This window comes from Temnothorax longispinosus, chromosome 8 (assembly GCF_030848805.1).
Source record: "Temnothorax longispinosus isolate EJ_2023e chromosome 8, Tlon_JGU_v1, whole genome shotgun sequence".
In the NCBI taxonomy this organism is placed as follows: Eukaryota; Metazoa; Arthropoda; class Insecta; order Hymenoptera; family Formicidae; genus Temnothorax; species Temnothorax longispinosus.
In genome coordinates this window covers 298,776-314,640 of record NC_092365.1, presented here as the reverse complement: position 1 = coordinate 314,640, position 15,865 = coordinate 298,776, and the positions used below count along the sequence as shown (strand labels likewise).

Here is a 15,865-nt window from a genome sequence, read left to right as displayed (position 1 = left end):
AAAAACATTGGGCTATTTCAAATTTTTGTATATTCTATATATACACATACACCTAAGTTAAAAGAAATAGAAAATTAAGTTTCTAATTTTTAAGTGTTCAGACTCAAACATGTCCACAATTTATCGCATCAACATCTACATCACATCAATTGCAACTCGATGTTAAGAGATAAAACGTGGACATGAAATATCCGAAATATCCCAAAGCTCAATAGACATTTAAACAAGAAATTTGAATTTTGAAAACGTCGAGTATTATCGTGAATCTGATCGTTCTCGATACGTTTCATTGTATTGCGCTCGGCACCAGCTGGTCCAGGTTTCTTGTCCACCGCCAACAGCTGCGACGAAAACGAAAAATCTGATTTGGACAAGAGTAAGAACCAGCGAGCAAAAGAGCGGCGCATTGGACGGAAGGATGAAAGATAAAAGAGAGAGAAGAGAGATCGCGAGCGTGGAGTGGACGAGCGGCTGACCGGATGTTAGACGCAAGAAACGCATAACTATCTCATGAACATCTCTTCTCGTTCCATCAATCTGTTTGTCAGTCTTTTAAACAGTCTTTGAAAGAGTTTGAAACTGCAGTCTTTCAGATTTAAACTAATCGAAATATTGTTTATTGCAACAAAAGATTGAAATAATTTACACAAAAGTTTAACCAACAAATAGATTTAAAGCAGTATCTAATAGCTCAATGAGAATCAAATCTTGTTTAATTAAAATATTTAACAAAGCGATCAAGACCTCATGGAAACAATGTATAAATGTCTGAAATGTCTCTCTGAAATAATTATATTTTATTGTTCCTGCGATACAATTTCTGCATTTTTTAGTTTCAAATTCTTGAGATAAAATCTTTTAAATAAAAAGTGAATTCTCTACCGAATTTAAATACGTATTATTCATAGTAGTTTTCATACTTGTTGCATTCTTCTTTTATTAGATATTCTATTCTTTTTATACCTTCTCTCTCTTTTTTATTGCAGTTTTGTGGTCATAAAATTTAAATATAGTCAGATATTTAAATTTAGATATTTTTTCATACCAAATCCAAATCAACGTCCACTCTCAGACTTCTCTCTGCCTTCTACCTGAAGAACCTGAATTTATATTCATCTGAAGATAAGGTAGGACTCGTTAAGCAAAGTATAAATTACAAGATTTGGTCAGAGAGAAGCCTGCTGAGAGAGGCCATTCCGATCCCGGCCTTTTTCATGGAACCATATCGAAAGCCCCATGTATACACTACCGTCAGTACATCCATTTTCGGAATTGGTACTATACGTAGCCACTGCCGATAAAACATCATTTTGGTGCGCGTCCGGCAGTGTCGGAAAGAGAAGTGAGAGAGGGAGAGAGGGCTCGTAGATATTTAATATATAATATAAATATGTAAAATAAGTTAATATTTATCGATACATGTAAGATATAAATATTCTCAATTGTAAAATTGGTTGAGGATCAGTTTAATATTTATATCTTTCATGTATCGATAAATATTAACTTATTTTATATATTTATATTATATGTTAAATATCTAATAGCCCTTCTTTCCCTCATCTCTCACTTTTTCTCTTTTTTCACCTTCACGCTTCCCAGACAGCACAATGTCCCGCTTTTGGACATGTGTGTTGTCTGGGTTATTTCAAATAAAAAATATGTATCTCCTGTCAATTTAAAAATCCGAATACGAGACAATAGGCCTTTATCAAAAATTTTGTAAGCAAAACGAATAATATTTGAAGAACAAGCAACGGAGAACGTTTTATAATTTTTAAGTATCTTGACAACGACGGTTTATCGTCTTTTAATTATGATATGCGCGATCACCGCGCTGGCGCTGCAAGAACGATCGCGACGAAATTTTTACAAACAATACAATTTAATGTTAATTTTCTATAAAGTAGAGATTAGGAGAAATAAAAAAGTATGCATACAAATAAATTTGAAACATTTGTAAACGTAACGAACTACGTGTGTTTTTGAATGAAAAACGGAATTGTATTCGTGGATGCATATTTCATTGGATTTTTAGCACTCGGGTGGGGAATCCGAACGCAGCCCTGAATGATGCTGGCATAAATCGCGCTCCGTTGACATTGCTATGATGTCATGTTGTAGAATTTTACACTCTTAATTAATATTTAAATACTGTCTAACATTCTTTTTGTAATACGTTAGCTCGAGTTTAAGTGCACAAGCAGATATAGTTTCCTAGAGATATCAAACTGTTAGAAAAAACGTGGTTTAAATTTTTCAGGTAAAGAATTAAAAATTGGTAATATGGAATACACATTGGAAAGACTACTGTGATTCCATTTTACGTAGTTGCTATTCACATATTTCATTCATAACTGTTCTAAGAAAGAATTTTCAATTTAATTAATTTTATTTCTATCTATTAATGATATTTATTTAATTTATTTACTTACGGAAAAATGTCATGTTGTTTTCAGAAAGAAAACAAAAAAAATGATTTAAAGATCCAAATTTTCAAACATCTTTTGGGAGATAAACTAAGTTATACAAAGAATTTCTTCCGTATATATTTATGCAGTAGAAAACAAATGATTCTAACAATTTTTGTGCTTTGCTAATCTTAAGTCGTTTACTTTTGGCTTAATTAAGAGGCTAGCGAATAGCGCAGTGTAATTTATAAATATAAGAGTACTGTAGGTGAAATAAGAACTGCCGAAATTCAGTAGCTTTGAATCATTCGCCTAAACTTCTCGTGCGAACTTTTTTGGACAACTATGTGTAGCTATTGTTAGTAAACGCTCGGAAATATACCTTTTTGTTTATATTTAGTGCTCTTCACTGTAAAAAATTTGTGTAAAATTTACAACTATTATAGTGGGTAATTTGAGACCCACTATAATAGGTGTAAATTTCCACACATTCTTAATTTATGTAATTGTAATACAAAATTACTTTTTCCTTCCGTACTGTAATTTTGTAAAATTACAACTATTATAGTGGGTCTCAAAATTACCCACTATAATAGTTGTAATTTTACAGAATTTTTTTACAGTGTTGGTTTAAATTTTCCACTAATCCATGCAGCCAGTAAAATATCGGTTCGGTTCCGGTTTCGGTACATTAAAATACTTAATAAAGGTTTCGGTTTTTCTGTTTCGGTTTTCTAGCTAACAATAGTATCGGTATTGCGCAAATTAGTCTTTTCGGTTCCGGTTTATCAAAATTTTTTTATTTGAAATTTGTATTAAATTAAATTATTTACATATTATCAGCTTTTTATTTAATGATTTACTTTTAATACGTAATTAGGATAATAATTGTATCAATAATTATGTGCAAAGCATTAATGGACTTTAATTTAAAATTATAGATCTATTTTTCACATATATTTTGTATTTTGACACGTAGTAGTCCTGAGGAGTAATGAGGAGGGGAGGGAAGTGGCTGACCACTTTTATTTACATAAATTACAAAAATATTTTCTAGGCTCTAGAATCTATCCATTTCCGAGCCTATCCTTTTCAAGGCAATAGATTATAATATATGCGCAATAACTTACAGTTTTTTCCGGTCCGTTTTGTTAAAATTTTCTTGAAATTTTTATTAAATTAAATTATTTACATATGCATACTGCGTGTGCCACTGTAAAGTTGGCACCTCATTTTCAAAAATCGTCTGGATGTATATTCCAGAAGAAATCTTTCCCCAGCTTTTTTTTCTTTATTTTAATGAATTTTTTACTCAATGTGTTCCGTACAGAACCTTGCCAGCTTTTTTTTTATCCGCGGTTTTATAGTACGGGTAATGCTCAATGATATTCGAATAGATGCTATTCAATACTTAATAAAGGTTTCGGTTTCTGTTTCGGATTTCTAGCCAACAAAAGTATTGGAATTGCGCAAATTACAGTTTTTTCGGTTCCGGTTTATTAAAATTTTTTTATTTGTTTATTAATCTTTTTAAAAGTTGTTATAAAAATGTTCTTTCTGATATTCTCACTATTAAGAAAACTAAATCTGTAAAATTAATGGGAAACGGGGTGTTAAAAGACAACAAAATATTTTCAAGAGAATAGTTAGATATGATATATTTAACTTTTACTAATATTTGATAATAATAATTATGTATATCTTCATATTTATAGTTACATAGGTAATAATGCTGTTGCAAATGTACAATATTTGACAGATCGGATATTACGCGCGATTCTTGAAAATATCATCAGCATTTATGTATACGCATATGCGTATGTACATCCAGTACAATGCGTGACACATTTAGTATCCCTTAACTAGCACGCGGGGTGTCAAACACCCCAAAACGAATTTCGTCAAGTTTAGGCATTTTTCTCGGTCGGTTAATCTATGAATGAAAATGAGTTTTTTTTATAAAAATCAAGATTTCAATTCAGAAAAAAGGGGCACAGGCGATCATGAAAATAAATACCTTTTTTTAAAATACCCACTACAATCATAATATTCATAATTTTTTTCGTTAAGTACTCTATCTCAAGAACATTGTGTTAAATTTTTATCAAAAAATATTTATTTTTGACTGAGATATGATTTTTTTAGCAAAACAAGCCATTTTTCATTAAAAATTTCATAGTTTAGGCTAATGGGTATCATTTTCCAGTGTTTAATGTATGTACGTGATTTTTTCAAGCTTATTGGAGCCTCCATTTCGCCGTACCTAACGTTCAAAGTGTGTGGGGTGTACAACACCCCGTGTGCAGATAACGTTCAATCGCGGACGTGTGCTAGTTAAGGGGTATTTAGTCCATCCAGATATTTGCATCGTCTATAAATTGTTCCATTGCATTTTATGTTATACATTTTTACATACGTTTCTATTCATATCGATCGCGTCCATGTCGCGTTGATGCGATGTCGCAGTTCATGAATGGACCACTGTAATGTACAATAGTAAGCTCGCCTAAATCTAAGACTCTTGAGTCGTAGACTCTTGAGAGCGCACTACCCATATTCACAATTGGAAGGACACTTGCAAAACATTTTCTGAAACCAACGTTCGTGATTTGCGCCGGAATTGATCCTTAGATTCTCAATCTTTACATACGGAGAAAAAATTGCTACTAAATTAAAATAATCCTTCACTGACGGATGAAGGATTACACATTCTGCTATTGCAGCATAATCATTACTATTTTGGTAACAAAATAATTTTTAGATACCTACCAAAATTATCTCCAACAAGTAAAATTTTAATATTCTTACATTTGCTGTCCAATAACTGACGAAATTTACTACAAAATAAAATATAATGCGTAAACTTTTTACAATACAAACTTTTTTCTCTGGTATTTATGTTCCTTAATGTGGAATCGATAATAAATCTTCTCTTCTTTGCAATAGATTAATTTAAATAATTAAGAAAAAAAATATATTATATTCATCTATTTTACTAAACTTTATTAAAAATAACGCAGCACAGTAGATATGATCGTCGCATATGTAAATAGTTGTAAAAAAAATAAAGAAAAAAGACAATTGCACGCATAATATTATGCGTGCAATATAAATAATATAATATAATAATATAATATTATTCTTGATATCAAGAATTTAAATAATAGATAATTAATTGATTGAGATTAAATATTTCCCTCTTTTTCGTTGGGAATTTAAAGATTAAAAATTAATTTGAAATTAACTTGATAACAGGCTTCCTATGTGCGCTTGTAAAAAATTCGCCAAGTACGGGCAAACCCAAATCGACAACCATTCTTTACACAATAATCAATTTTCAGTCTGAGAAACGAATGAGAGACAGAAATACAGAGGTCTTAACGATACTATTCAACATGCTACATACATATATAATATCGATTATTATAAATTTATGATTACTGTTGTTAGTACAATTGTGTAATAATTAACAAAAAATTGTCTTGCAAAAATAAAACAATTTTTAATTTAATTGTAATACAAACAAATAAATTTATTCTTACATATCTTTTTTCCTCATTGGATGCCATATATTCTCAAAATTATCGATTAAACAAACGCATGTCGCTAACTCGTTCTGTTTTGACAAGTTTCTGTCTTTGACAAGTAGCATAAAAAAGTATATGTCCATGAAGAAGACATGTGCTTCTTGATGGAAAAAATATTGTTTATTGTAGACAGTTGGCGATTGAATTTGCGATCGTACTTCGTGTTAAAGAATAATACTCCGCAATTTATTTGACTAATTAATATGTACTCCTAACGTTAATGCTGACGCGAGATATATACCATGATGTAGTAAATATACAAAACGTCAAAAGAAAGATGTATGCGACAGAGTGTCCTATATGTTGTAATATTTCTAGATTAATATCCAACATATTTTCAGTAGCAACTCTTGTAATATAGTACTGTCGATACTGTATGAAAGTCTTACGTAGGTTGTTTTATCAATCGCTCCCACCGGTAATTAATCCTTATAACGGGAATAACATGAATGGCAAAAATAGGACATCTTGGCCCAGCATATTCTTTTGTGCCCTTTGACTTTTGCAAGTAAAAACTCTGGTGTTCTTTAATAAAAGTTATTTGAATTATTTGGTTTCACTGCAATGCACTTTTTTCACTTACTGAATTTGTTTGTCAGACAAATTGTTAATGCTGTAGGTAAATTTAAGAATTTGATCGTTTCTGTGCGAAGAGTTTATAGAACGCATAAAAAAGTGAGTGGATAACACGTTCTCATTATTTCGTTGCGAAACTTTGAGATAATTTTGAGAGTGATTTGGGATTGCCGTTCGCAAAAGAAACGCGTCGCACACTTCCATTTATTTCACGCAAACCACTCGATGTAATATTATGGGTACGTCGTATGCTGTATTTGCTCTTTAGAAACCAGCATATCCTCCACGCGCGGGAGGAGTAGATCTCACTAAATAGATAAAATCTTAAAATCTAAATAAATATCTTAATAATAGCCAATAACAGTATATCTTACAATAATCGAGTTGTAACGCTATTGTTATCTATCTGTATGTTATTACGCATTCGAATCACAGGAAAGTATAACAAAAATTTTATCTGGATAAAGATTGCGACAAGTGTTCTCCAACAGCAGCGCGTCGCACACGTGATGGACGAGAATCCGACGTTATCGTCCTGCGTTCGAGTATACGATTTATCGCTTCACTAGTTTTTTCGCTAGTTTTTCCGCTAATTGTCAAAAGCACGATCGTGCTCTACGAATTATATGGATTCTTTATTTATTTTACTTTATTTATCTAATATCGGCGTGATTGTGGCCGGGCTCGAATAGATTAAATAGATGGAGCATAGAAAACTGTTTACAATAGACAGTTAGAAGTAGAAGGCAGAAACGAACTTCAGTTGCACGGTCCCACTTTTTACACATTTATACCAACTAGCATCGGCAGGCTGGGCGTCTACCGTGTAAAACGTTATTTTTCAATAATCTATGCATATGTCCGAATTATTCCTCACGTGTTTCTTTCTGATGCATTATCATTATATTACATGCTAAGGTGAAAAAAAATAACGTCGCAATTTTATTCTTCGGCCATTTAATCGCGGACTTGATTAACCAGGAGCTTGTCAGCTTGCCAAAATAGTGCAATTTCAAACGTGTGCCAAGTTTCTTGTTTTATGCATTAGTAGGTTTCCTATAACTGTTATAACTCGCGAAGTTATAGGATAGATTTATTATATTTTACACGTAGAAGAATATATATACATAGGTGTCCAGCACTGGATTAGTAACTCGAGGGAGAAAGACCCGTAAGAACGTTCCGTCAAAAAGGAGAGAGATAGAAAGAGAGACAACGGAGAGATTTGATTTTGATGTATCTCCTAAATTCATTTTTATCCTAGCGCATACTATATGTAGTATATAGGCACATGATCCACGAAAACGCGCGCGTTTAAAAAAGATTCGCCAATCGTTCAGATCCACCCGAGACCGTTTAGAGTTCTAGACGAGATTTGCGGGAGTTAGTGGTGCTGCTTTATATCATTAGCGCAATGTGTCCACTAAATTAGACTAGTCCGTTGGACGTGTTCGGCGATAAGAGAATATATATCGACGTGTCGGTCTAAACTAGAGCGGAGGGATCTGAAGTTTTACGATAGGCAGAAAAAGAGAGAGAAAGAAAGAAAAAGAGAGAGAGAGAGAGAGAGAGAGAGAGAGGCGATCCCCCGGACACGGTTTTCTAACTTTCCACTAAAGTAGATTGCGTGTTATCACATTTTAAGCCGCGAGAGAGGAGCGAATTTCTCGTTCGATTTGATCGTATAACCTTCTACGTTATTACTAGTTTAATAATGATATACGCATTAATTAAATTTATTGTAGGAAAAGAGAACTCATTATTTGTATGCAATAAGTCTAGGTTGTCGCCTTAAACGATTTCTAAGTGTATATAGTATATATATATTAACCCGATTGCGTGCACGGGGTTTACGTATTTATTACATATAATGTATACATGCGTTTAATGATAAAAATTATATTACATACTTTTTCGGCCGATTCACGAACACTACTTGCATTTTGAGATCCTTTAAGGGAGTATTTTGTGATATAATATTAGATATCTACATATTCGCGTATCTACAATTATATAATTCTTTTCAATTTTTTTTAATAATTAATTATGATTCTCGAAGAAGAGTAATTAACGTTTTTGGCCAATCATAATTTAACCATCTTTAGACAAATCGCAGATATTTTTTTTTTTTAAAGCAGAAACTTTAATAGCCTTCATAAATTAAAAATCTAACATTTTTCTCCAATTTATAGAATAAAAAATAAAGTTCTTAATTAATATAATATATTTGAGCTTCTTCAACAAAAAATATATTTTACACAAAATAATTAGATAGTTATTGCTGATACAACTGGGAAAGAGAAGTCATTCCGCAAACAAAAATAAATCTAAAATATGCAATAGAATTTTATTAAAAATTCTTTTAACATTTTCGATTTATACATCGTATGAGATCACCTTTTCTCCAGTTGTATGAACAATAACGAACCGATACAATAATTATCGGAATAATAATTTATGTATACAACGAAATAACGATGTGCTTAAAGCGCGAGGTCACTGAATATCTTTTATCTCTACATACCTATAAACGGAATTCTTTAACTTATTTTACGTACTTCGTTGACTAAATCGTTTACATCGAGAATGTCATTTGGTAGGTCGCGAAAGGAAATTTGATTTTCATATAGCGCCACGTTAATGACGTTTATTGATTGTCTCTACTTCTATAATGATAACCATCTCTATCTACTCATAATTGTATAATACCTAAATTTCGTTTATCGAGCACGTGTTCTTTCTCACCGATGTTCGTCGGATCTCTTTACGCGGGCGCTGTGCAAAGAATTTCCCATTATCTATTTAAGTCGCTCAAAAAGGTGAACTTGAGAAGCTCGAAGATGACGAAATTAAAACTATCGACATGTGACAAGTGACAATTGTCAAAAAAATGAAAAATTATTCGTCGCGCGCCGCGCGGCGCCACGTCATCACGTATCGCAAGAGCTATAAGTTGCATTACCATTATCTATATAATCATTTATGATCTATATGTTATCGTAAGTTTTATTACTCGATCGTATTAAAGTGGAGTAAATTAAGTGAGAGGCACCATAGAGTGTGTGCTCGTACGCACGTATAGGCTAAAGCGTGTTTCATAGAGTATTTTGCTTACTTTTTCCAGTGCACTTTCTTCACATATTTCGATGAGATACACACTTATAATAAACTGATAGTCAAGCATCGCGAGATTTAATAAAAAATGGTCGGACTGCACGGAGCGCCGTGTAAAATTGTCAAAACTGTCAAGAGTGTGCTGATTATTCGACGGCTGATTATTATCAAAATCGGAGGGTTTCTTGAGTATTCTTTGATGTGCTCTCTTATCGAAAACTAGAAGTCGGCAACGCGTTTGGTCGAGAAAGGAAAAAATTTAATAGCAGCACTTTATTTTTTAAAAGGTATCTGTCCCCGAAGATGACTGTTAAATTCTGTTTTCTCAACGTTATAATATTGATTCTTGACAATCATTTTATTATAATCGATAGAGGTTGTGCTTGATTCAAGAACAATTGAGCATTCGACATAAATAATAAATTATTTTGTACAACTCTTATATATCTTACACATATGTATATATGTATATATTCAGCATGGAAAATACGAAGAAAACTGGTACGATACAAAAAATATTATGGTATAAAAATAAGTGTAGAGACAAGTTTTGTAACTTTGTTCACACGCGTAAAACAAAGTAGACACAACGCATATAATATCAAGTGTGCTCCATCGGCGATATATGTATAGTCCACTGATGCAACGAATTGATCGGCTCGAATCAAGCACCACGTCCATTGCAGCAGTAAAGTGTGGTGTTTTGGTTCACGAGAAAGTCTTGTAAAATGTGTATAATTTTGGACCCTACACCTATATATATATAATGTAATATATAATGTATATGTATACATATAATATGTCTCTCTGTGTGATTAAAAATATTCTTAGAAGCCGCTCGGTTTGAGAAAGTTGCTAAATCTATCCTCTCTGTATATATGTACATAATAATACATAAATAAGAGGTGATAGATATATAAAGTGTGATAGATCTCCACCTGATAAAGAACACTCTCCCGCCCGCGAAAGACTGGCCGCTAATCGATCAACGCAAAACCGCAAGTCACGAGGCGACGCGAATCCATCTATCTGAACTTATTAACGTCGTATTGCTTGTCTCTCATTTAGATCTAGTTTTGGCAGTCGAAAAATCATAAGAACTGCAGCTATCCTTCTTATCGGTTCAATCAGTCATTCGATCGTCCTTTCTCAAGTCGTTCGATCAATCTAATTTAACGAAAAATTGTTAAATTGCTCGTCTGAGAGTTCCGTGCCGCGTTGCGGTTCGCGGCTTTGATCTTAAATAAAAGAGCTTTGTAACATTGCGAGTCGCGCGCGGGATTCAAGATTATAATGGTGCATCTCCGATTTTAAAATGTTATTCCATAAGTAATGTAGGTACAAAATATAAATTGTAATATTGTTTATATGCGAGAGTGACACGCCTCCACAAGAATATATATACACTTCTCTTTCGCCTTATCTCCTTATAATTCGTTAAAACATTCTCACGCGTGTATCGAAGACTAAATATTATGGATACGTACATACATATTGCATATCGCGAATTCAGCACGGAGCAGCACGCAGTATCTAAATTCTACGTAGACGTATTGCTCTTTAGGAACAAGCGCTGTAGGCAAGTGCGATCGGGCAATGCCGTAAAAAAGGAAAAGAAGATGGAGAATTCGTAATATGTGAGCTCGACAAGCGGGCTTATCTCAAAATATCTATATTTGTGCTAGGCCGAATAATTAAATCGAAATATAAATAAATCGAGAGAGCTCGCGCTCGCGAAATCGAAATTGGAAACTGGAAACTGGAAACACTCCGCGAGCGACAGTTCTGAACTGGGGTTCTACTTTTGCGGGACTTCCGTGTCGGGAATCGAAAACAAAACGGAACCACAACTCGAAATCATAAACCCTGCAGAACCGTTGGAATCGCTTTGAGACCGATAAACGGTTCCGCCGCTTCTCACGAACGATCAGCCGACCGGCAGAACGATCGGCAGTCTATGAGTTTAATTAAAATCTGCTCTAGGAAGTTCATTGTTGCTTATTGTTCCTTCTTATTACTTCTAGTTGGCCCAAGTGATGTTCCCATTGGCGTTTATCCATTTCGGCGAACTTAAAAGATGGAACAGAGTCGATGATACTTTCTTTCTTCCTGACGACAAAACCAATCTTGGCGGGATCAACCCTCGCGCCGTCAATGAATAATGTATTTCTTCGCGCCCTTCCTTTGTTAACCGCGCGATTACCTCGTGACATTTTCATCCTTGTTTGACGAAATATCATTTCGCGCGTACAGCAACCGCGGTCTATGCTTTCTATGCCCTGGCTCCTCGCCTGATATCGTTGATTCGATTATCCATCCTGTGCGTTTGACTTCGTCGTTTGCGTTTACACTTGATGACTCCTCTCAGCCTCGAGTAAACAACGTATTCCTCTCAAGGAGATATCGTTCTTAAGATCGAGGATATAAGAATGGCCACAATGGAGTTACAAAGATCGCCTATATTGCCAATATCAATACCGATCTCTTCGACACCGAACACGGTTTCCAGCGTCTTCCGATTGCGCTCTCTCGAGAGTCGAATGGAGTCGAATAGCATTCGCTATAATATTTGTACTTTCCGGACATGCTCGGGACAACACAATCGAGCGCGTGCCATCTTCCACATTAAGAGCTCTCGCTGAACATATTTGGCGTCACTGTGGTTATAGTAACGCGAGGCAAGATCCGTGGAACCATGGGCGATTGTAAAACGGATTGCACGAGTTCGCCGGGGGCTTTCTGTTACACATCGTCCTCTATACTACGCAAAGGTATTTGCTGTTTCTGCGCTAGCGCATTTAACACATGCACCAATTGATCCAACTTCTTATCCATCACCGACAGCTGAAAACAGAAAATTTCGTACCGATGCACTCGACCGTAAATTCTTGTCGAGAGAAAGCTTACGCTTCGATTTATGCGAGGTGTTTATTCGAAATTATACATAATGGAAAAAAATTCTTTGAAAAATCCTAAATTGATTTCCTAAGCATTTTTATTCAGACATCAAAGCATTTTAAAATGCACGCTTAAAATAGATTTTAATTTAATTATTATCTAAAACAAAACATTTTTTACTTTCTTCTTTCCTATACACAATTATGAGAAAAAATAAAAAATTACTTGTTTTAAATTTAAAACAAAATAAAGAACTTTCATAAATATTTAAATAAAATAAAACTTATCTAAAATTCTACATTTAAATTATTTATAAACTTGTAAAAATATCAAAATTTATATAGCATTTTGTTATTAAAAATATAGTACTTTAATAAAATAAAAATAAAACTTTCGAAGAATTTAATTTCGCAAAAAGGAAAGTTTCTTATCTCGAGAAACTTCCTCGAAAAATCTGATTTCTTCAGACATAAAAAGATTCTCTGAATATTTTAGATGTCTTCCAGATTTCCAAATAATATATACCTACTTGTACTAAAAATTTTGCTTAATTGTTTATACAAAAACTAATCCAATAGTATAAATTAAAAATATATGCATAAGTTTTATAATCGTCTATTTTATGCTTTCAATGAGACTATATGATATTTTAAATAATTAATTTCATTATTAGTTATTCTCGTACGGGGGATTATAATAGTTAACGCGCGAATGTAATCCCAATCGTATTCTCTTCGCCATTTTGTGCATTTTTTCTTTTGGCTTAGGGAAATCTGTGAGTCGAAAGAATAATTAATAGAGAAGGATCTGCATTGTGTGCATGCAAATTTTCTGTAAAGGAAGGAGGAGAACGAAAAAATCCGAGAAAATAATTTGATAAAGATCATGCAAATGTGAATTCTATTGTGATTCCATCGCAAATCAATGAGCTATTTTGCATTTTTTTAAATATGTTTTAAAAAAATGTATATTACATGGTTCAACAAAAAATACGTGAGCTTCTTTACAAACTCTAGAACAAGATTAATTAGTTTCCGTACTTTTTAATGCAAATAATTCCGGTCTTCAAAAATTTATTAGATAAAATTTTCAGCGATTTAATATTAAAGTTGAAGAAAAGCTATTTTAGCATACTTTATTTTATTACAGCTATGGTATGTGTTTGTGTGTGGAAAAGTTTTACTCTATTTTAACAAAGTCAGGTATATCGTTAGAACTTTTATTTCTCAAAAAGAGTTGTAAAGATGAAGATTAATATTCTTGATTGAATATCGAGTCTGCTAGTAAAAAAATTGACAATTAAGCTATTGAGCTAACAATAAGAGACATAGATAATTTATCGAATATTTTTCAGTTCTTTATTCAAATGAGATTCTTAATGATTCTTAATGAGATTTTTCAAGTCGCTGAATACACGTCTAATTCAAATCTAATAATTTGTTTCAATATGATAAAACTGAAATAGCAAAAATTTTTTTTTAATTTTGAATTTTTCCAAAAATTTATATTATAAAAGGTTTTCAAGTTATGAAATACGAGTCCAAAATTAACGAATATCATGTGACAGAACCAAATGTTCAATAAATTGTCTGTGTTCATTAAAACGGCTTCTTGATATAATAAATTCAATATTGATCATGAGAATCTTATTATTTCTAATCTTTACAATGAATTTTTGTTGAAGGTTAAAAATTCTAATAATATACTTAATTTTTAAAGAAATAAAACTTTTCTAGCATGCCGCTATAGCGATAGTATGGAAAATTACATTAAAGAAAGGTTTTATTCCTTTTTTACAGCTTTGATTTCAAATTTTTTAAAAATTGCGACACGCAATATTTCTGCGATCAAATTCGTGTGAAACATCAAAACAGCTACATATATTTCTTTTTTCTTTGGGACTTGGTATTTTCTTGAACCATATTATTTGCATTTTTTTAATATTAAAAGCTGTGGAAAGCTTGTAAGTATAATTTTTGAAAAATATGGATTTGGAAGTAGGTTATTCAATTATGCATCACTCTCCTGCAAATACGTAGATAGGTTCACACACATGCTAGGCTATACGGAATTAGGACAGTTACATATTCATAAAAGAAACATTACGGTAATTAAAATGAAAGACGCACCTGCTGCTCCACTCGGTATAAACGCGCGCCAATCGTCATGGGTTTCACGTTGCCTGCCCGGTCGATTCCCGCCAGGTAGCTCCCCGGTTTACCCAGGGTCTGATCCAATCTCCTCTGCAACTCCTGCGGACAAATCGAACGTGCAATCAACCACTCGTAAATCTGTAACCCAGACTACGCCGAAAAACGCGATGGTCGACGAGCGGCGCAGACATGAAAAGAGAAATCTTTATTCGCCGTTAAGATTTCATATTGTTAATTAATATCGCTTTACATCATTGTCCCTCAGCTTCTCGTTTCCTAGTCGTTTCTGCAACCTGATGGTGCAATTTTATGATTAAAATAAAACGGAGCGAATACGCGAGATTATAGTAATTCTTGCAATATAAAATAGACATAACGAGATTAGAATCTACGCGGCGTTATAATTAAGCAATACGTAAATGAGCTCTCGTTTTGTTGTTAGCAGTTTGAAATTTTGTCATTAGGACTCGCTGCGAAACTTCGAGCTCGTGGATGTTATCGATCTCCTAGATACATAATAGAACCCTATATTCGCTCGTCGCGAAGTACCGAAGCTTCTTCGGCAAACAAAAGACAGTGTACTCACAGAAGTTGAGTTTACTGTGATTGACGTTTTGTCTTTGCTTGCTTTTTAACGTCGCGTCGTCATTCTTCCCGCAGCAATCATCGAACGATAAAAATCGATCTATTGTTCAGGCGCAAATGAATATCAGCGACAAACATTATTTAATGCAATTTAATATTAATTGATGAATATATTATACATTATAATATATTATATGTTATAAATATATTATAAATAAATGGATAAAATTGTTAATATAGTACATAATATACTGAACTGTTACAAATCACAAATGTATTTTTGCTTAAAGTTTCACATTAAAATTATTGCATACAAAAGATGAGAAGAATATACATAAAAATTTATTTAAAACGAGCATTATGAAAAATACAATACGGCAGAAAACGAGCAAAAACGATATTTTACATTTATTTTATTTCAAAAATAAACAGTTTCGTAACTTATTTTATTATATTATAAAAAGATGAGTAATTTTGCCTTTTGATTTTGTACCTGCCACCTTTCTTTTTACTCTTACGAACATACAGAGTATATGCATTTCTC

General features: G+C 33.0%; 1 protein-coding gene across 5 annotated transcripts in view; it reads right to left on the bottom strand.

Annotated features, from left to right (window-relative positions):
* Window positions 1-4,039: 4,039 nt before the first annotated feature.
* The window catches only part of LOC139817633 (potassium voltage-gated channel subfamily KQT member 1-like), a 47,727-nt gene continuing 35,901 nt past the window's right edge, over window positions 4,040-15,865 (bottom strand). For all 5 annotated transcript variants that reach the window (XM_071785871.1, XM_071785869.1, XM_071785870.1 and 2 more), the window contains 2 exons: window positions 14,713-14,835; window positions 4,040-12,529 (listed from right to left, as the gene is read on the bottom strand). In XM_071785871.1, the coding sequence (XP_071641972.1) occupies window positions 12,428-12,529; window positions 14,713-14,835 (225 nt within the window). In that variant the 3' untranslated portion in view covers window positions 4,040-12,427. The remainder of the gene's footprint in view (window positions 12,530-14,712; window positions 14,836-15,865) is intronic.